At 34.1% G+C, this 23,471-nt stretch overlaps 2 protein-coding genes across 2 annotated transcripts; one reads left to right on the top strand and one right to left on the bottom strand.

Annotated features, from left to right (window-relative positions):
* The first annotated feature begins 10,016 nt into the window (after window positions 1-10,016).
* On the top strand, window positions 10,017-12,932 carry EMB2261 (Tetratricopeptide repeat (TPR)-like superfamily protein). Its single transcript, XM_085700736.1, has one exon. The coding sequence runs from the start codon at window positions 10,082-10,084 to the stop codon at window positions 12,635-12,637; it is 2,556 nt and encodes an 851-aa protein (XP_085556862.1). The 5' UTR covers window positions 10,017-10,081; the 3' UTR covers window positions 12,638-12,932.
* Window positions 12,933-13,628: 696 nt separating this feature from the next.
* Window positions 13,629-18,450, bottom strand: ETR1 (Signal transduction histidine kinase, hybrid-type, ethylene sensor). Its single transcript, XM_085700735.1, has 7 exons — window positions 18,354-18,450; window positions 16,612-17,564; window positions 16,096-16,464; window positions 15,714-15,980; window positions 15,484-15,611; window positions 15,131-15,328; window positions 13,629-14,185 (listed from the first exon to the last, which is right to left on the bottom strand). The coding sequence occupies exons 2-7, from the start codon at window positions 17,518-17,520 to the stop codon at window positions 13,831-13,833; spliced, it is 2,226 nt and encodes a 741-aa protein (XP_085556861.1). The 5' UTR covers window positions 17,521-17,564; window positions 18,354-18,450; the 3' UTR covers window positions 13,629-13,830.
* Between the last annotated feature and the right edge of the window lie 5,021 nt (window positions 18,451-23,471).

Here is a 23,471-nt window from a genome sequence, read left to right as displayed (position 1 = left end):
AGTTTATAAGAAGGATTGTGTAGAGAAGTTTTACTTGGATGCATGGTGTAACACTGTGATATGGTTACTACTCAATTCTAATTTTTCTATTGTCCCTCCAAACTACTTCACACAAGGCTTGAGTAAATAGTTCAGTGTTCTCAAAATTATAAAAATGGACAATTTTGTTCTTTGAAATCCTAATATGCAACGTTTTGCTTCCAGCAAAAAATGTTACCGCACGCAGTTTACTATATCTATGGTTAATATTTTTAATAAATGTTACACACCAAATGTTGCTGAAGGTGTTAAATGTAAATGATGTGGTCCAAGAGGAAGCTTATAGTCCCACATTGAAAGTTTGAATAAAATGGAGAGGAAATTTTACTATAAATCAAAAGCGTTGATCTGTAACATACCATTGAAGCATAAACTGAGTGTGAATTTTATTATTTCTCTCTTGCAAATTTTTTGGGAAAATTTGGTTTGGTGTCTATAATTGGCTTGGTCTCACTACAGTGCACCCTGAACATATAGCAGACCACTTACTTCAATTTGAACATTTAGGTGGGTTTTCAAAAAATATTTGTGCTACTCTTCAACTCATTTGGTTTTCTAGTGTGGGTGATTTGGTGTGAAAGAAATGTCAGGGTCTTTAGTCATAAAGAAGAAACATTTCAACATCTTCTTGACAAAATTAAGCTTCAATCTTATTGGTGGCGAAAAGCAAATAGAATTTCCTTCGCTTTTAATTATCACTTGTGGTGGCTTAATCCGTTAGCTTGTTTGGGAATTACACTTTATTGAGGTTGTTTGTCCTCTTTTATTCCCTTTTTTTTCCTTTTAAACTTTTGATGTAATGTGAACTTTTAATCCTGGTTTTCGGCACTCCTTGTGCTGAAAATTCAAGGATCTCAGTTTTTAATCCATTTTAGCTTCTTCAAAAAAAAATTATTATTTGTCGCTTTCATTTTGGCAAACAACTTTTTTTAATTCTAGCATCGTTAAATGCAGATGGAAAAAGTGAAGGGTTGTCTGCTTGAGTAGGACGACAAATAATAAAGACTAATCTATCTGATTTAGTACTAATTATTAAGAATATTAAGAAGAAATGTGTTACTAAATAAACAATAGCTTTCCATGCCATCATGAAAATTTGGAAGAGGGTTTTAAAATTGGAGAAATTCCCATGAAAATGTTACGGGAGACAATTCATTCATTCCAACCAACTTGTTCATCACCATCACGAAAATTGGGTAATGTAAATATGATTATTGTCACATAAATCCAACAACATCAATGATTTCAATTCAGTAATATCACTAGGAACCTTCAGCTCAATCCAAAGTCCAAGAAACGACGGATAATTCAGATTACTAAAGACATAACTTTTGAGAAATATTAAAGTTGACGCCTATTTAATATTAGATTTGGGTTAAAGATGAGAATGTGACGATTGAACTCACGATCAGGCTGAACACGAGGGCGTGTTTAAAGTTGTATAAGAGTTTCACATGACTAAAATTTCCCGGGTCGTTGGATATGGGACCTTATTTTATGAACCAGCCCTTAAAAGCGAGTCGCTAAAATTCAAATTCATTTGTCAAAAAGAAGTTGCATTGAGTATTTTCTAAAAATTTAGTAAAAAGAAAATGCTAAAATGCACTTTTGGCCCCCTAAGTTTAGCTCCGTAGCAATTTTAGCCCCCTATTAAAAAAAAACAACTTTCCAGCCCCCCAACTTCACCCCCTTTTGCAACTCAGTAGCCCCCTCCTATTTTGACCCGGTCAAAACTCAGGTGACCAATTGATGGAGGCCACGTGGCTTTTAATGAATTAAAAATAAAAAAAACAAAAAAGAATTAAAAAAGGAATGGCACGTGATACATGAAGATCTGGAAAATGTGTTCTTCCTCCAAAATCATATCTGCAAAACAGAGAAAATCCAACACCATGCAATACATTCCTTAATCTAGACACAAAACCTTACCCCAAAAGAAACAGAGGAAAACAGAGACATTACAACAAACACAATGCCTCCAATTCAAAGAACAACAACAATGCTCCATTCTCCATTCCCACACTCTTTCTCTTCTTCATCATCATCTCCATTCTCTCTCTCACATTCTTCTTCTTCTTCTCCTCCTACACCGCCACCACACACTCTTCACTCTCTCTCCAACCCACCACCTCCGGCATCAACGTCTATGTCGCCGACCTCTCCAGATCCCTCAACTATGCCCTCCTCAACCGCTACTGGTCCTTCACCTCCGATTCCCGAATCGGCAGCGACGTCGATCGTGAAATTCGATCCAAAACCAAAGTCTTAGAATTTACTGAATTTCCACCATACCCGGAAAATCCAATTATCAAACAGTACAGTGCGGAGTATTGGATCATGGGGGATCTTGTTACACCGACGAAATTGCGTACTGGGTCGTTTGCAAAACGGGTTTTTGATGAACGTGATGCTGATGTTGTTTTTGTTCCGTTTTTTGCTACTATTAGTGCTGAATTGCAATTGGGTATGGCGAAAGGGGTTTTTAGGAAGAAGGTTGGGAATGAGGATTATCAGAGGCAGAGGGAGGTTGTTGATTTTGTGTCTAGATTAAGGAATGTATTGAATGAAATGGTGTTGGATTTTCTGAATTGGTTGAATGAGATGGTGATGGATTTTGCAGATATGATTTTGGGGTAAGGAGTTGTGAAGAAGATGAAGATGTTGTTGTATTGCTGCATTTTCTTTGTTGTCTCATGTGCCATTCCTTTTTTTAATTCTTTTTTGTTTTTTTTTATTTTTAATTCATTACATGCCACGTGGCGTCCATCAATTGGCCACCTATGCTTTGACCGAGTCAAAATAGGAGGGGGCTACTTAGTTGCAAAAGGAGGTGAAGTTGGAGGGCTGGAAAGTTGTTTTTTTTAATAGGGACCAAAATTGCTACGGAGCTAAACTTAGGGGGCCAAAAGTGCATTTTAGCCAAAAGAAAATGACTCATCTACTATACGATTGACCACGGACAATAGATCAGATCAATATCGATCCATTTTTTCCTATTTATACCAAAGAAATAAATTTCAAAAACCACTTAGCTAAAAATAATTTTGAACATTTCATTTCGTCCACTATTCAAACGATAAAATAAAAGTTTAGTTCGTTAACCATAAAATTGCGAACACAATGAGACATAATGACACATTGCCAAACGATAAAATAAGGTTTTTTTTTTCTTCGATTGTTTGATATGGTTGTATACCGTCAAAATTTAGCTAATATGTTTCACAATTAAAGTGATAATGCAGTCACTTTTAAGGATCAGAAAAAAATATATAAATTTTCAAGTTCATGGGGCATTTTGCACATAAGTGCAAAACTTCATGGGAGTATTTGCAAAACGTCATGTTGGTTAACAGAAGAATTTGACGGAGGGGGTAAATTGAGTAACATTGTGCAATTTCAGGGGGTAATTGAAGTTTTGTTAATTTCAGAGGGGTAATTGACGAAACTTACAATTTCAGGAATGCAAATAATTTCAAAGAACAAAATTGTCAATTTAAGGGGTTTTCTGTGTGCTACTTTTTTCCTAGAATGACAATGTTTGTCATGTGAAAGAAGAGATTTGAATCATGTGTAGTGGCAATGGGCAAAGATAAAGTTTAGAGCTTTGGCTTGGCAACTCCGTGCAGCTATGCTACCTAATAACAAAAAGATCTCAATACATAAGTAATTAATAAGCATTTGTGATCACTATATTGAGAATATGTTCCTGTATGGTGAATGCAATGTCTAAATTGATGTAGATAATGGTCTGATCTACAATACAACCAATGAGAAATAAGTAAAATTTAAATAGAATTAAATATAAAGATTTTATAGGGTTTTATGGCATCGACACTTATCAAATGTATGTTCGGTGTCTGACGCATGTCTGTGATCGACACCAACACATGTACATTCAATTTTGTCATTTTCTCAAATTATTATCGATGTCGATGTGTCAGTGTCAATGTCGTTTCTAGTGTTTATGTTTGTGTCGTCTCTAGTGTTTATGTCTGCGTCGTCTCTAGTGTTTATGTCTGCGTCAATGCTTCTAGTTTATAAGAAGGATGGTGTAGTAAAGTTTTACCTGGATGCATGGTGTAACACTGTGGTATGGTTACTACTCAATTCTAAATTTTCTACTGTCCCTCCAAACTACTCCACACGAGGCTTGAGTAAAATAGTTCAGTGTTCTCCAAATTATAAAAATGGACAATTTTGTTCTTTGAAATTCTGATATGCAACGTTTTACTTCCAACAAAAAATGTTACCATACCACACGCAGTTTACTATATCTGTGGTTAATATTTTAATAAATGTTACACATCAAATGTCGCTAAAGGTGTTAAATGATGTAGTCAGAGAGGAAGCTTGGTCTTTTCTCATAGTATCTATAGTCCCACATCAAAAGTTTGAATAAAATGGAGAGAAAGTTTAACTATAAATCAAAAGCATTGATCCGTAACATATCAAAGCATAAACTGAGAGTGAATTTTATTGTTTGTCGCTTCTCTGTAGCAAACAACTTTTTTTAATTCTAGCATCCTTAGGTGCAGATGAAAAATGTGAAATATTGTTTGCTATGAAGGATGACAAATAATAAGGACTCATCTCTCTAATTTAATACTAATTATTAAGAATATTATTAAGAAGAAAGTTGTTACCAACAATGATAGCTTTCATGTAAAAAATAAATAAATAATAGCTTTCATGCCATCATGAAAATTTGGCAATGGAGGGTTTTATAATTGGAGAAATTCCCATGAAAATGTCACGGGAGACAATTCATTCCCACCAAGTCACCATCATCAATGAATTCAATTTAGTAATATCACTAGGAACTTTGCAGCTCAATCTAAAGTCAAAACCATGTTCATGTGTTACTTTGAAAATAATATAGCGTGAATTCAACAAAGCCACCATCAAGGTACTCACTAACGTGTATCACATAGTGAATCCATTTTTCTGCTATCAAAGGAAAGAGTAACCAAAGCTTAATGTTGAAGTGATAATGACTAAATTAGTATTTAAATTAAATGAAGAATGAGAAAGAAAGAGATGGCTGAAATTGGATTTGAAGAAATGGAGAAATTGATCAAGAATTCATGAATCGTGCAAATGGTGCGAAAAAAGTTGTCGTGCCATAAAGCATTTTTCTTTAATTTGATATTTCAAAAACCAACAGTGATATAACTTTTCTTCCATCAATTGTTTGGTAGGAGAGAGTGAAAAGAAAGAAAAATTAAAAATTTTCTCCTTTTATTTGATTACACAGAAAGTGAGAGGGAAAATAAACATTGTAAGATGAAATAAGCACTAGCAAGTAAAGTGGGACTTAATGATACTTTTTAGACTCTTTTTTTTGTGTTGTGAAAAATGGTGTTTCACATTTTCTTCTCAATAGGTAAGGGGTTTCTGCGTGCTACTTTTTTCCTGGAATGACAATGTTTGTCATGTGAAGGAGGAGATTTGAATCATGTGTAGTGGCAATGGGCAAAGGTAAAGTATAGATCTTTGCTCGGCAGCTGTGGGAAGCTATGTTGCCTAACAACAGAAAGTTCTCAAATATAACCAATGAGAAAGACGTAAAATTTAAATACAATTAAATATTAAGATTTTATAGGCTCTATAGCATCGACACTTCTGATCAAATGTATATTGGGTGTCTGACGCATGTTCGTGTTTGATACCGACACATGTACATTCGGTTCTATCATTTTCTTAAATTATTATCGATGTTGACGCGTCAATGTGAACATCGTGTCTGATATTTATGTCTGCCTTGAGTAAATGATTCAGTGCCTCAAAATTATAAATGGACAATTTTGTTCTTTGAAATCCTGATATGCAACGTTTTGCTTCCAACAAAAAATGTTACCACACGCAGTTTACTATATCTATGGTTAATATTTCAATAAATGTTACACATCAAATGTTGCTAAAGGTGTTAAATGATGTTGTCAAGTCTATTTTCTCATAGTATCTATAGTCCCACATCAAAAGTTTGAATAAAATGGAGAGAAAGTTTAGCTATAAATCAAAAGCGTTGATCCGTAACATATCATTGAAGCATAAGCTGAGTGTGAATTTTATTATTTGTTATCTCTAACTCTAGAAAAACAACTTTTTTTATTTCTAGCATCCTTAGGTGCAGATGGAAAATTTGAAGGGTTGTCTTCTTGAGTAGGGGTTGCAAATAATGAGGACTCATCTCTCTAATTTAGTACTAATTATTAAGAAGAAAGGTGTTAGCAACTAGGGGTGTGCAAAAAATGTGGTTGACTGAATTGTATCCATAAACTGAACTAAACTGGACCACAAAAAAACTGCACCATTTAAATGGTTTATGAACTGAACCATAAATTCAAAAACAATTCAATTCAAGTTTAAAACCGGTTCGGAACCAGTTTAATATATTTGAACCATATTTTTTTAGTACCCTTTCTTTTCTTCAAATTTTTATATTAATTTTTAATTAAATAATTTAATATATAAAAATAATTTAAAAACTTTTTAGGATCTTTTTTTCAAAAATTGCTTATTCGAAACAGCTTATTTATGGAAAACAGCTTATTATGATCTCTTTTTCAAAAACAGTTTATTTGAAACAGCTTATTTATGCAAAAAAAACTTATTAGGATTTTTTTTAAAAAACAGCTTATTCTAAACAACTTATTTATGCAAAACAACTTATTAGGATCTCTTTTTAAAAAAACAGCTTATTCGAAACAACTTATTTATGCAAAACAGCTTACTAGGATCTCTTTTTATAAAAAAAAACAGCTTATTTATGAAAAACAACTTATTAGGATCTCTTTCTCAAAAACAACTTATTCGAAACAACTTATTTATGAAAAACAACTTATTAGGATCTCTTTTTTGTAAATGAAAAACAGCTTATATATGATTTTTCTCTGTTTCTTCCTTGTATGCCATTTAATAATCAAACTAACATATTTACCTTCAGTAACCCCAAATGATGAGCGGTAGCCTTGTTCTTTTGAGTTTTCGCCATCTGTAAAAAACAATAACCGCAATTATACACAAAATAATAACAAAATGACAGAATAAACTTTGCAGCTACTGCATATTAAGTAATCAGCACATATCATCAATTGCTTTGACGGCATATCAATTACAATGTCCCAAAACACAGAAAATAACTGATTAAAAATTAACAAATTGAACATTTTCTTCAACCTATACACATGCAAATATGATTTTAAATTCGTAATTAATTCAAAGAAAATTAAGAATTTACGAAAATTCCGTCAATTGTATTAAAATATACTCAAAACGTTAAATCAACACTGATATGAAAAAGCTCAAGTTTCACTCGAATAAATCATAAGTCTACAACTATTTCCCTATGATTCAATCATAATAGAACTAAACGAAGCAGAAATTTGTATTGTGGAAAGAATAGTTACCTCATCTTCGATGTCTTTGATTTTCTGCATTACCGTCGCCATTGTTAAAGAACGAGAAGCTCGGAAGGAAAGGAAAATAGATTGGGTTTACCAGCGTCACTGAAAAATGGGTTTTTTTTTTTTAAAACAATGACTAAAATCCGGTTTGAAAACCAGTTCAAGAATAATCTGGTTCAAAAACCGGTTTAAACTGTAAACCGGTTCGAAATTGGTTTGAAATAAATAAACCGGTTCAGAACTGTAAACCGGTTCTGAATCGGTTTTAAACCGAACTGGAACTGGTTTGAAAAATAAACCAGTTTTTTTTAAAGTGGTTTTAAAAACTGAATTGTATCCATTAATGTGGTTCAGTTTCAATGCAGTTTAGAACCATGAACACCCCTATTAGCAACAATAATAGCTTTTATGAAAATTTGGCAAATGAGGGTTTTAAAATCGGAGAAATTCTCATAAAAATGTTACGAGAGATTCATCCCCACCAACTCACCATGAAAATTCGGTAATGTAAATATGATTATTGTCATGTAAATCTAACATCCATAAATTCTTCATAAATTCTTGACCAATTCTATAATCAGTCGCAAATCAAGATCTTGATTGATTATCTGGATTTTGCATAAAGGATGATGAACTTGCAATAACACATTGATGTGATATTGGAAGGATCGTGTAAGGAATATGATATGAGGCTTCTATGAGACATCCATCAATGCCAGATTAGTGAGCGCTCCATGTATAAGGGTAGCGAAGGGTATGGAAGAAGAAAAGGGTATTCTAGTCATTTCCGCGAGGACCAGTTTCATTAAGGGCAAATATGTCCATTCGTGTCGTAAGATCTGAGTCAGCATCCTTTTTTTTTTTTTTCCCATTTTAACACTAGCCACGTTACCTAATCACAATCACATTAACACTGTGTTTGGTAGAGGAGAATAAGGGGAGAGAGAAGTTGAGGCGAGAGAGATAGAAGAGAAATTAGCCATTTCTCTTGTTTGGCAGACCAAAGAAATAGGGGGGAGAGAGTTAAAACGCGTGGGGCCCACACTTTTTTTAGTCTCCTCACAGTTGCGAAGAAATAGCAGAGAAAGTCTTATTTACCCATTATACCCTCGTTGCAACAAAAGGAGAAAGAGTTTTCTACAAACAAAAAAAAAAAAATGAAGCACTGGAGAAGACGACCATGGGAACAGCGAGACAACAACATATACTATGAAATCCTACCAGTGAACAAAGACATCGTTCCCATTCATTATATCACAGTGGTACAAGATTATCAATTTGTAAACAAATCTACATATGGGTATTACAATTCATTCAAGTCAATACTCAAATCAGATTAAATTAAAAAACGAGGATGTGGTTAAGTGAGCATAGAACGGCGCTAAGGGGCTTTGGAAAAGAACCGGTTGGGAATTTTGTGGGTTGGAATCTGGTAAAAAAAAGTTTATTTAATTCAATAAACTAATTAAATGTTTTGAAAAAAATTATATTTTAACATAAAATACAAATCGTCCAAATTAATTTATATTTAAGCAGGAAGGCAAAAAAAATTATATTTAAATTAATTCAAGGGTGTTCAGGTTAATTAAGTTAATTAAATTATATTATAAACAATTATATATTAGTTCTTTAATTGAAGGGTATTTTTGACCTTTAAAAAATAAACAAACCTCTCTCTCTTCTGTTTCTCTCATCTCTCTCTTAAACCAAACAATATATCAAATCTACTATATTTCTTATCAACTTCTCTCTTCTCAAACTCTCTCTCACCTTTTTCTCTCTTCTTATCTTCTTCTCCCAACCAAACACACTATAAGGCTCTGTTTGGTAAACCCAAAAAAAGAGCTTTTAGCTCTTAACTTTTAGCTTATAAGCTCATTTGACAAAAAAAGCTCTATTTGGTAACACTTTAGCTCTGTTTGGTACAACAAGCTTATAGCTTATTTCAGGAGCTTATAAGCTATTTTTCAGAAGCTACTTCAAGTAGCTTTTGAGCTTATAGCTTTTAGCTTCTCATTTTTTCTTCCATATTTACCCTTATTATTCAAAGCAAAAGCTATCAGTTAATTTTACCAAACACTTCAACTAGCTTATCAGCTAAAAGCTATCAGCTAAAAGCTAATTTTACCAAACAGAGCCTAACTAGATTTACTAGCTTAAAGACCGAAACTAAAATGATTAATATTTACAATGTAGAATTAAAAGATTAACAAATTCAATAATCAAAACTCAAGTGACTCTTATTCACATAGACTAAATATATAAATAGCCCTAAAAACAATAAAGAGGAGAATAGTTAAGTGTTTGAAGAGAAGAGAGATGTTTGCTTGGAGACAAACCCAAATCTAAAATGTTTAGGTACACTCAGACAATTGATGTGTTTTTAAAGATAAAATAGTTTAATGATGTTACTAATTTAATTATTATTTCAACTTTTTCATTGTTGTGTATGTACATCCAAATAATTAATTTCATTTGTACCTGTGTCTATCCAAGAATATCTTGTGTTTGAATAAATGTAAGAAAATTAAGATGTTCAGTGTCTAGTCAGAGAAGTGGATTAGATTATCTGTATGCTCTTACCCTTCACATCCCATAAGAATTAAGAACCAAAAACTATATGTAAGAATTGAAAAATGCCAAGCCTAAGCCTATCTCTTCCTCTTCCTTCTCCTCACATCAATCTAAACTCACCAACACCATCATCACACAAACAACAAAACTTGAACCATTTCAACAATCCACAACAACTCCACAAAGCCATTACAACCTTAAACCTCACAGACACAGAATCAACCCATAACAACAACAAACTCATAACCTCTTCACTTCTCCTTAAACAATGCATCCGAACCAAAAACACCCACCTCGGCAAACTCCTTCACCAAAAACTCACCACCTCAAATCTCCCCCTCGACACCCTCCTCCTCAACTCCCTCATCACCCTCTACTCCAAATCAAACGACCCTATAACCGCTTTTGGAATTTTCCAATCCATGGAAAATTCCAAACGCGATGTTGTTTCATATAGTTCAATCATTTCTTGCTTCGCAAACAATCAAAATTGCTCGAAAGCAGTTGAGATATTTGATCAGATGCTTTTACAAGACGGGGTTTATCCGAATGAGTATTGTTTTACTGCTGTGATACGGGCGTGTTTGAAAGGCGGGTTTTTTAAAATTGGGTTGTGTTTGTTTGGATTTGTTTTGAAGACGGGGTATTTTGATTCTCATGTTTGTGTTGGTTGTGAATTGATTGATATGTTTGTTAAAGGTGGTGGTGGTGGTGGTGGGGATTTTGCGTCTGCACGTAAGGTGTTTGATAAAATGCATGAGAAAAATGTTGTTACGTGGACTTTGATGATTACTAGGTTAGCTCAATATGGTTATAATGATGATGCGATTGATTTGTTTTTGGAGATGCTGGTGAGTAGTGGGTATGTGCCGGATAGGTTTACGTTAACTGGGTTGATATCGGTTTGTGCTGAGATTCAGTTTTTGTCGCTTGGGAAGGAATTGCATTCGTGGGTTATTAGGTCGGGTTTGGTTTTGGATTTGTGTGTTGGGTGTAGTTTGGTTGATATGTATGCGAAATGTGGATTGGTGCGAGAGGCTAGGAAAGTGTTTGATGGTATGAGGGAGCATAATGTGATGTCATGGACGGCGCTTATTAATGGATATGTACGAGGCGGTGGTGGATATGAACGGGAAGCTATGAGATTGTTTTGTGATATGATGGTTCAGGGTTGTGTTGCGCCAAATTGCTTTACGTTCTCTGGTGTTCTTAAGGCTTGTGCAAGTCTTCCTGATATTGGGTTTGGTGAACAGGTTCATGGGCAGACCATTAAATTAGGCCTTTCTGCGATTGATTGTGTAGGGAATGGTCTTGTTAGTGTGTATGCAAAGTCTGGAAGAATGGAATCTGCTCGCAAGTGTTTTGATATTTTGTTTGAGAAGAATTTGGTTTCGTGTAGTGGGATCGTTGGTGATGCAAGTGTGAAAGATTCGAATTTGAATTCTGAACAAGACATGAACCCTGAAATTGAATACACAGGTAGTGGCAAAGTTAGTTCGTTTACATATGCTAGCCTGTTGAGTGGTGCTGCTTGTATTGGTACAATAGGTAAGGGTGAACAAATTCATGCCATGGTGGTCAAGATGGGATTTCGGACTGACCTAAGTGTTAATAATGCTTTGATCTCTATGTATTCCAGGTGTGGAAACAAAGAAGCTGCTTTACAGGTCTTTAATGACATGGAAGATCGCAATGTCATAACTTGGACCTCTATCATAAATGGTTTTGCAAAACATGGATTTGCTTCAAAAGCACTAGAATTGTTCTATAATATGCTTGAAACAGGTGTGAAGCCTAATGATGTCACATACATTGCAGTTTTATCGGCATGTAGTCATGTTGGTTTAATTGATGAGGCATGGAAACATTTCACTTCCATGCGCGATAACTATGGAATTGTTCCAAGGATGGAGCATTATGCATGTATGGTTGATTTGCTCGGTCGATCTGGATTGCTTTCAGAAGCGATTGAATTTATTAACTCAATGCCTTTTGATGCCGACTCGTTGGTGTGGCGTACATTTCTTGGTTCTTGTCGGGTTCATCGGAACACCAAGCTTGGGGAACATGCAGCAAAAATGATTCTTGAACGAGAACCTCACGATCCGGCTACATATATATTATTGTCAAACTTGTATGCAACAGAAGGGCGGTGGGAAGATGTAGCAGCCATTAGAAAAAACATGAAACAGAAACAAATAACAAAAGAAGCAGGTTCTAGTTGGATTGAAGTTGAAAACCAGGTGCATACATTCCATGTAGGAGATACTTTACACCCCAAAGCTCAACAAATATATGAAAAACTCGATGAATTGGCTTTAAAAATAAAGAACGTAGGTTATGTCCCAAATACAGATTTTGTTCTTCATGATGTGGAAGATGAACAAAAGGAACAATATCTATTTCAACACAGTGAGAAACTTGCAGTTGCATTTGCTCTTATTAGTACACCAAATCCAAAACCTATAAGGGTATTTAAGAACCTCCGTGTTTGCGGCGATTGTCATACAGCAATAAAGTACATATCAATGGTCTCTGGAAGAGAGATCGTAGTGAGAGATGCAAACCGGTTTCATCACATGAAAGATGGGACATGCTCTTGCAATGATTATTGGTAATATATATATATATATATATATATATATATATATATATATATATATATATATATATATATATATATATCCAATGAGTTCAGACTTGGCCTGTAAATTTTGTAGAGTTATTCACATTTTTGTTGCTTAGACTATACAAATGTTGTAAATGTGGAAACTCAGCTTTGAATTACTAGCTGATTGTAAATGATAGTGATACAGAAGCATTTATTTTTCCATCTATGTTTTCAAAATGTTGAAGCTTGATGGTGGTCTGTACCATTCTTCTCTTGTATTATTTTACATGAAGGTTATTCTACATATTGTGTTATAGTAGTAGCAACCTTAATTATTTTGAAGGCTAGAGATAGTTTATCCTGAAAAGAAGATGCAATGAGGTTGAAGTAGCTTTGAAACTTTTAGACTATTTACATATTCCAAAAGTTTGACTCCAGTGTATAGAAAATATGTCCTGGAAGTTGACATTATAAATGGCCTTTTTGGATGTGAATGTGATTAACCTTTCAGGTGTTAATTTAAAAGAAAAAAAAAATTTATAGAAAATTCACCAACTATAATGAGCTTGAATCTTAGAAGAGCTTTAAATACAAGCTAATAATTGCATGTATTTATCAATATTTTGGACCAAATATACACACCTTTCTGCTTATATATGACTGGGGAGTGTATTATTTAAGCAAGATATCTTGTCAAAAACTTCTGGAAAATCAAAGATTTAAAAAATTAGTTCAATTCAAAGGTGTTTGTTGAACTAGCATTGACTCTCTTTAGTCTTCACAATATGTTGAAATTGATTACATTATTAACACCACCTTAATTCTGATGGTAGTAGAAGCACTTGGCAGCACTAAGTTTATATTTGAGTGGGTTTTAATCCCACACCTTTTCAGTGTTGAAACCACCTCATGGTCTTAAATAAAAAAAATCTATTAAAACAATAAGGATCAATGCAAATGAAATTTCACCACCACTTCAATGCATCAAAGGCCTGAACTGATACAAAAATGAAGAATATGTTTATATATGAACTTCGTTCACAAAAATGGATTTAACAATCCAGACTCAACAGTTGCCTAGAGCCTCCTTTACACCTTTTTATGCCAGTGCTTTGTTACATCATAAATTTGCATCTCTGCTATAATTCGATTTCGCTATGTACAACAAAAGTTTTCATAATAGATAGCCCTTATGGTAGTTTAAATTGTTTCAAACACAAACCGACGCTCCAAGAGTTCTGTTAAAACACCTTTCATCTTCTCAACAGAAACAGGTTTTAAAACTACACCATTCACACCAGCTCTCAAACAGTTCTCTTTGGTCAACTTGTTTGTGTTTCCGGTAAGAGCAACTATAAGTGGTCTATCTTGACGTTTTGTGAACTTCTCTTGTATACGAACCGCTAATTCATAACCATCTAACCCTGTACAAACATCCATAAAGACCACTTTGTGTTCCAGAGAAACAACACGCATGCATTCTTCACTTGAGCTTACAGTTGTGACGTCGCATCCTAAATGCATAAGAAGCCCCTTTGTCGCTGACCTACTCACCCTGCATTACAAGTTTCACCATTAGTTATGAGACAAGCAAGGGAAAGAGTAAACGCAGCAAATGCATCAGCCACTAAACAATTTTTCTGACTTCCAAGTTTCATAGATTGCGAGTAGAAGACTGAATGAAGACTGCATGCATTATGTATATTTTCTTTTCTGGCTATAAAGTGAGTGTGAATGAACATACAAATTGTCAAATAAAAATTCAGGTACCTTCACCTAATAGTTTAAATTTATACTAGAAATATTGCTTGATATGGTATTAAAGCTTGTTACACCAACAACCACCACCAAGTCTTTTCATAGTAAGTAGGGTCAACTACATCAATCAAACTAAAACCATAATGTCCCATCAAGGACTATGCTTAAGTGCCCGTTTGTTTCAACGTTGAAACAACTTTCAAACGCATGAATGATTAGAAACTAGGAATTTTGGAGTTGTAAAATCACGGCAATATTGCCTTGGGACGTGAGAAGAGAGAGAGAAACGTGTATCCAAACATACCATAAGACTTGTTTACTTTTAGGCAATGTTCAAAAACCAAATCAAACCAGACAGTTCAGCCTGTTAAACTGTGAACAGTATTCAGTTATTTGAACGGTTAGAACTTAGAACACAGTTTTGTCCAGGTTTGAGTGGTTTAATGCAGTGAACCATGACCAAAATGTCTCTCAGATAGATTCAGTTTTTAAAACATTGCTTTTAGGAAGTGTAAATTAAAAAGTTTAGCAGCTAAACCTTGATGTAGATAGACTTACTTTGGACTAGTAGTAAGCAATATGAGCATTCAGCACATAAGTATTATAATGCTTTCAAGAATATAATTGTGGCCCAAGTAGGGGCTTAAAGTAAGAAATCAACCTAAGTTTAGTTTTCTATAAAATCACCAGACATAGCAACAAATTTCACAACTGAAGGTACGGAAATAAAGCTGTTACTGACCCATTATCATCCATGACAAGAACCTTGAGACCGGAAATGTTTGTAGATCCATTATTTACTAGAGCTTTAGGTTTGTAAGGTAGTTTATGTTCATTTGGACGTTCCGGGATTCCGAGTTTTACAATGAAAGTGGCTGTACATCCTTTACCAATACCTTCGCTTTCAATCCAAATATGTCCTTCCATGAGATTCACAAACCTGCTCACAATTTAAAGATACCGAACGCAATCAATAGAAAATCATAAATACCAATATTGAAGAGCGCAAATTCTAATTTTGTAAATATACTATATACCAAGGAATAGAAAACAGATTAATATGATCATATCAGTAACTATACAAGAATATAATACCTTTTACAAATTGCAAGGCCAAGCCCACTTCCAACGGGATTTTTCGTTGCTAATGTTTGGTTTTGTGCAAACTTAGTGAATAACTTTGGGATGTCTTGTGGATTGATTCCTGATCCTGAATCTTTTACCTATATTGTGGAAAACAAAATATATTCCACCTTCGAAATCAGATAACAGACGATACAATATACCAAAACAGAAGAAAACTAGTAAAGCTTGACGAAACATACCTGTACTCGCAAATAAAAGTGGCCATCACTTGGTACTGGTAGGAAATCAGGAAATCTAATATCGCGGAAGGATTCAGGCTTTACAACAACCACGGCGATGGAAATGCTGCCTTCTTTTGTGAACTTAACAGCATTACCAACAACATTGAGAAGAATTTGCATGAGACGCTTTTCATCACCAATCGCATGCACTGGCAAATCTGATGCGAAATGTAAAGTGAGTGACAGCTTTTTAACAGATGCAACAGGTTTAATCAAGTTAAGGACCTGCAATCAGAATAGCAAATCTAACAACATCAAGCTTCTGAAGAAACTCAAAGATCATAAGCTACTAGTCAGACTAATAAAGTTGAATTTTTCGGGATTTAGGCGAAAATTTTACCTCTCTAAACAATGAATGAAGGTTAAACGCTGATATTTCAAGTTGAAAACTGCCATCTTCAAGCCGTGAAAGATCCAAAACATCGTTGACGAGTGTAGCTAATAAATTGCTGCTTTTTAGTATTGTTTCCACCATTAGACGTTGCTCAGCAGTCAGATCTGTTTCCTGCATCAATGAAGAGAGTGCAATAATTGCATGCATCGGAGTTCTCATCTCGTGATTCATAACAGCCAAAAAGTCGTTGCGAGCATGAATCGCAGTTTCTGCTTCTCTTCTTGCCATATCAAGTGCAACATTCTGCTCCATGAGTTGATCCCTAGCCCTCATTGACTCTTCTAAGATTGCAGCATGCGAAAGGGCAACAGCTACCTGGTGTAGGAGATAATAGTAAGAAGTAATGAATGACAGACAGACATATTCATGTAAAACAGTTTTAGTCTAATAAACGTAAATAAAGCAAACCAGGTGTAAACAATACACTAGAAAGGAAACCGAGTAAAATGGAAAATTACTAACCTGGTCAGCAACTACCTCGACCAGCTCTAACTCATGTACATGCCACTGTCTAGCACTATCAGATGGAAGCATCAAAACCATCAAAGCATAGCTTCTAGTTGAAACCTCAGGCCAATCATATATTTGAAAATTAGAAAGATTTAGGAGAGGAACCCGAATAGCAACTACTGCCCCAGGCATGTATTTTGCAGCATGAGGTCGTAATCTAGCAACTGGGCAATTCGATGAAATTTTAACTGCACGGTTGCTACTAAATACATGATTGATCACAGGAAGGTTAATAGGAACTGTATATCCAACAGGGTTCTGTTGTCGCAATGTGTAAGAAAGTTGAAGCTCCAACCCAGTACGTGTTGGCATCCATAACGCACATTCCTCTAACCCAAGAGTTCTACCGAGTTCAACAAGAGTCGTTTTCAGTATTGTATGTCTATCAAGAGTACTTCTAATCTCATGCGTCAACATCCTAACATGTCGACCAGTTTCTTCCTGCGTACGAATCAAACCCATTTCTCTATCAAGCTCCGCAGCCTTGTTCTTCAAAAATAATTCTCTAGTTTTAACACTTAATAGATCGGGAATAATATGTACAAGCATAAGGGCAGTGGCACACGATACCACAGCAGTTAAAACCTTGGCGGTGGTCATTACAATTGCCACGGTTCTTGTATGAATTGTGAAGGTCCATAAATTAATTAGATGTGTTGCTCCACATAGAACTATGAAGGCGCCAAACTGAACAAGGACCCATCTATATGGAAATACTGCAGATTTCTTAACAAAGTAGATAAGCTCGAGCGGGATCGAGAAATAAGCAAGGGCAATGAAGAAATCTGATATATATTGGTATTTCATCAATAAATCATCTGCTGGCCATTGTGGCTCAATACAATTGCAGGATTCCATCATGATTGAATTGAACCACCTCAGCCAATTCGACCGTAATCACATAACTACATTGAAAGACGTAAAATTTAAGCATCAGACACCGGAAATGGATCTTAAAACACAATAATAATACTACAATTATATTGAAAATAACTATCAAGTAACAATTGAACATTAAGAACAGAACACTCTCATTCAATCCCTCCTAATAACTTGTAGAACCAGTTAATCCACCAGTTTCCGGGCAAAGGGCCCTGGTAATCCAGACTTTGACCAGAATGCAAGTAAATTGTTCCACACAAAGTTGGAACTCGAATATTCTCAATCAATTCGACCTTTACTAAAGCTCGTTAACCACTAGGTTAATGCAATTATCAACACAAATTCCCTCGAAACAATCGTGACCATAGAACTACAAAACCAGTGAAGACAATCTCATCTCATCTCAAATGAATATAAAGAGCAAAGTCAAAGATACAAATAATTTTCAAAATATTGTCTTCCTCTACACCCAATTACCACAAAGAACTACCATAGAAATAAAAAACTTACCCTTCTATTAAACAATTCTCATAAAACCAACACAGTGTCTATTATTAACAACAAACAGATTATCAAAATCTCAAAATCTAGCAGCATTAACCCATTGCTAACTAAACCCCCCAAAATCATCACACCCATAATTTCATACAGCTATCAAAAGTGTGATACCCAATCATAGAAAATACTAAGATTAAAAATTAAACACTTTCATGAACCAAATTAAAGAGGAGGTGGAATAGTGAATTAAAATTAGAAATAAAATAGAAAAAAAGATTAAAAAAATAAAAAATAGGTGTGATCTTGAAACTTACATGGAAATGAATATAATCTGCAAGAGAGTGAATAATAGAAGAAAACTGAAGGAAGAGACAGGAAAAGGAACGAATAGTGTTGCAGGAACAAGTTGTAGAAAATAATAAAGTAGTATTAAATTGAAGTATATAATATATAGTTTTTTATTTATTAATATATACTCCCTCCGGTCACTATTATAAACAAATTTCTACTTTTTAGATTCATTCAATAAATGATGTATGTGGCCTACAATATAGACCACATACATCATTTATTGAATGAACCTAAAAAGTCAAAATTTGCTTATAATAGTGACCGGAGGGAGTAATAAATAGTAAAGTAATGCATGTGGCGGTCAAGTTCAATGCATTTGGGTGGGTCGAAAAGGGACGTTACCGCATATGACGGAGACACAAAACTAAACATACTTTCTGATAATGTTACATAAAGTCTCAAATAGTCAAATTTGCTTGGAATTGATACTATTCCAACTTCCTTATAATGACACTATGATATTATGCGTGGTTCCATTTCATTCTTTTTTGAAGTTAAATTAAATTGGTACCATCCAGAAGTCATAGCTCAACTGGCAAAATGCCGAAATTGTTAGGTCGGATGCAATGATCGGGGTTCGAAACCCATTACCTCCACTTGTGTGTGTGATTTTATAATGGCTTTGCCATTTCGTCTATCTACCAAAAAAAAAAAAATTGGTACCGGAAAAAATTGAATCTGATATCTAAAATATGAGTACACTTTTTGGTCCTAATACTATCAGACCAATTTAAGTAGGTTGTTCAATTTCGTTCTTATATTTTGTCGAGCATGTTTTTATAATTTTTTTTAGAAGCAAACTGTATTATGGGAGTATGAGGGATACTCTTACTTGTAAAGAAAGTAATATGAATATTACGACAAAGAAAAAACACATTTAGCCAACATCGTTTTTTAAGTAGGGCAATGATCATCTTACAAGTTGGAGTTATTGAAATTGAGTGTTGGATGTATAAATGTTTTCGAGCACTCTCATCATTTGAATTACATTTTGGAATGAGATTCAGATTCGTTTAAATATGATATTAGAGTCAGATTAAGAACTTTAATGTGAAAATTGTACGGATGGCTCACCTAGAGGTGAGGGTGGTTATTGAGTTGAATTGGAGTCCACATTGCACAAATTTTTACATTTTTCGACAATGAGTTAATTTGTTATTGTTTTTAAAACATTATTGGTAAATTTTTTATGATTCTTGGTAAATTTTTTGATACTTTAAAATTTGGGTGGATACCTATACATATAGGTAGAATTTATTTAACATTTGAATTTAGTTTAAAATTAATTAATACTATAAAAAAAATATGTCACATCATTGAATGATTGAAAGGGAAGTATATATTCAACCAAATTTCACGAGTATCATTGTGTTCACCGATATTGATTAGTCCTAAATACTAATATAGTTAAACTGAATTTCATTAAAAAGTTTATATTTAACCATAATCGAACAACTTTATCACAATTTTCAACATTAGAAGTCGAATAAAATCACCAATTGCAACTGAAATCTGAAATCGATAGTTGAGCTTTTCATTCACATCTTACACTGCGTGTCTCTCTCATAATTTAAATTTTTTATTATATACAAAAAAGAAGTTGAATTAGATTTCAATAGTAAAAAATTGACAATTTTTTAAGAAGTTTAAAATTATATTTTTTAGACAAATTTCTTATATTAAAATGTTTTAACTACTCTTAAGAAAACATACTAGCTAAACCTATATATAGAGTGCAAGATACATCTAAAATAATGAATAGCTGTCATTGCTTCTTCTTGTGTCACTCTCAAATGTTATGGTTTACATCACCTTTGGTAAGGGAAGGGTGTGGCCTATGTGCCAAAGTATGTCCTACAGACGGAAGCAGTGGCGCATATCTATATGTGCCCAAGGATATGTTCGGACTAATGTTTTGATATCTAGAGTTTAGTTGAATAGATAGATGTGCTATCTTATAGGTTAAATAATTAATTCAAACTTTAAGTTTAATTTAAAATAATTAAATATAAAAAAGATACATGACATTGAATAATTGGATGCCGTGTCTTATGCTCAATAAAATTTTAAGGTATCAAAGTGTTTACCTTAAAAAAAAAGTTTTTACATTTAAGCTTTGGAAATCAGTTTTTTTAGTTAATTAAGTAGATAGTACCTATCTATAATTGTTTTTAGTCCCTACAAAATAATATCGCACTTTTTAGTCCTCGTAACATTTTTCTTTATTTTGTTAGAGATAAAAAAATGGTGATAGAAACCTTTTACATAGACTGAAAATGCAGATAATTTTTTTTACAAAGATTAAAAATACTAACGGAAAATTTTACAAAGAGTAAAAAACATGATTTTTTTTTATAAGAACTAAGAACAAAATATGTGCTTTTTATAAGCAACCTCCAACTCTCACTTGCAACCTTACAAAACTCTCCACTCCACTACAAAATTCATACTTTTTCAAAACAATAACAAAGTAACAGTAAGACCCCACACTTAAAGTATGTGAGTCTTTTTTGGTGTAAGGTTGCAACTGACAGCTCGAAGACAATAAATCCAAACTCTAGAGAGTAAGACCCCACACGTACAAATCTATGTGATCAGTAAATGTAGCTTGACACAACTGGTAGGTAGTAAGACCCCACAAGCTCATCACTTTTTTTAGAAAACTCTTAATAACCCTTGTCGCGGTGATTTTCGGAGATCAAGCTATTAGTTAGCATTGACTCACGATTTTTATTCACCACCGAACTTTAATTTTTTTCCAAGGGAAAGGGGGAAAAGTTCGAATAAACCACTATTTTTAAAGATTTTAGGTTCGGGGGTTAGTTACGTGAAGGGAAGGCGTTAGCACCTAAACGTCCATAGTATTCTACGGGAACCTCTTGATTTTATTTATTTTTTTGGTTATAACTTACTTGCTTCAAAAGAAATTGAATTAAGGTGATGATTAAAAAGAAAAGAAAAATTGTTTTTTTTTACATTTTTTGATTTGGAAGGACAATGTCCTTTGCCTACGTACCCATGAGGGATCAAAACCTCGTAGTTCGGGGTAAAAAGCCGAGTGATTTGTTTTGTTTTTTTAATTATTTTTGAAAAGGTTTTAAAAATAAAAAGCCAAATGGCAAAGAGGAAATTTGTTTATTTATTTTATTTTAAGAAAGGTTTAAATATGATTAAAGTGGATTAAAGTTTTTTTTTAAGAAAATCAAAATGGAAAATCACTTGATTGAAAATCAACGTTTTTTTTTAGAAAAAGAAATCTTTTTTTGTGAAATTTGTTTTTGATTATTTGAATGTTTTTTTGGTTTTTTGCTTATAATTTTGGGACATTTGTAATGTTTTCTATGTTTGAGTGTTTAATTCTATTCTTCCCGAAACATAGCAATTTTAGGATGTTTTGTTGTAAATTCACGAAGAAATCATGCATATCGGCAAAGCAAGACATATGAAGATTTGTGAAGTCCATGGGAAGATGAAGAATGAAGCTTCAAGAGGTCTCAGAAGACGTTATAGAGGGAGGGATTATGTTCCCAAGTTCCAAGACATCTTACGTAGAAGCAAACACCCAAAAGGCGAAGAAACATGCATTTTCAGAACTTGAGGCACTCATATGCGCCCAGGCGCACAGAATGGTGCTGATGACATTCTGTCATTACGTAATATTAGGGACTTATTGTGACATTTTGATAGAGTTCTCATGCAATTTATACTGTTCTGGAGTGCAAAAAGCTTAAAATTTGAAGTCTGTTCGAAGGAAATCGCGCCACGCCAATTTCAAGCCGTGCTGCGATTTTTGAAGCAAAAATACACACTTCCTGTAAAGGGGAAATCGCGGCACGCCAATTAACAAGGCGCGGCGCGATTTTGATGGGTCAGGCCCATGACTTCTATAAATACTGCACTCAATCTGAAGAACAAGGGTTACGATTTTGGAGAACGAAAGTGCGATTTTAACACCCAGAAGGCTGCAGCGGAGAGGATTTCATCATCTCTAACCCAGTTTATGTATGTTTTAATTCTTTCATTGATTATGCTATTTGTAAACTCAATTATGAGTAGCTAAATCTCTTAGAGATTAGGTCGGAGATGAACCTATGTAACCCTAATTGATCATATGTTGCTGTGAAACTCTATTACTTATTAATGATATTCTAGTTTTCATTCAATTCAATTGTTCTTACTGCTTTTTATATCCTGATCAAATATAAACATGATTTTGTGAGATCGAATGACTACTGACCATAGCTTTCGACTTAGACCTAATTGAATTGTTCTAATAAACATGGTTAGTCTAGGAATGGATAATCGTTTGTTAGTGATATTAGGTTAACGTGCTTGAACCTTTGATGATTATTAGACCACCTAAGGAATTAGGGGCTGTAGTTTAAAAAGAGGGTCCTAACTCAAGGGATTGATTAGGGCTAATTTGTTAACTATCGTGAAACTAGAGAATCATTAGTAATAATAGGTGCAGTAACCAATTAGGGGAAACATAGAGGATTCGAAGACCTGATCTCATCTCTCTCCTATTTTCTTAATCAAATCTTTACTATTTTATTTGATTTCTTAAAATCAAACCAAATCTACTGCCTAGTGGCAAAACAAAATAAACTTTTATACATCCTACTTTTATAACGAAATTGAATTATTGAAGTTAAAAACAGTCCTCGTGGGATCGATATTTTTACTACTTCGATAGTATTTGGTGCACTTGCCAGAGATCTATCAGGTGCGTCAGGCGCCCATGAATTTTCACTGGGGAGCCTGGCACATGAAAGTAGGTGCCTGGAGCTTGAACCTCTACTCACATGCGCCTGGCGCATGGTTCTAGGCGCATGGCGCCTATTCCTTGCGGGCCAAGGCGTTGTTTTGTGACTTTTTGGTGCAAAAAGCCCACGATTTTAGCCAAGTTCAGGTGGACACCCTCCCTATAAATATCGCATTCCTCATTCACAATTTCTCATTCATAACGAAGCAGTTCAAGAGGAAGGCAAACACTACGAGCTTCAATGGAAGAGTCTCTCTCCTCACTCAAGGTTTATCTAGGGTATGTTTTATTTCTTTTATAATTGTTTTTAGTTACC

Source organism: Medicago sativa, chromosome 4 (assembly GCF_051527215.1).
Source record: "Medicago sativa cultivar Bolivia chromosome 4, Bolivia_mono, whole genome shotgun sequence".
In the NCBI taxonomy this organism is placed as follows: Eukaryota; Viridiplantae; Streptophyta; class Magnoliopsida; order Fabales; family Fabaceae; genus Medicago; species Medicago sativa.
Note: the sequence above shows the minus strand (reverse complement) of the source record. Positions and strands in the feature narration are given on the sequence as shown.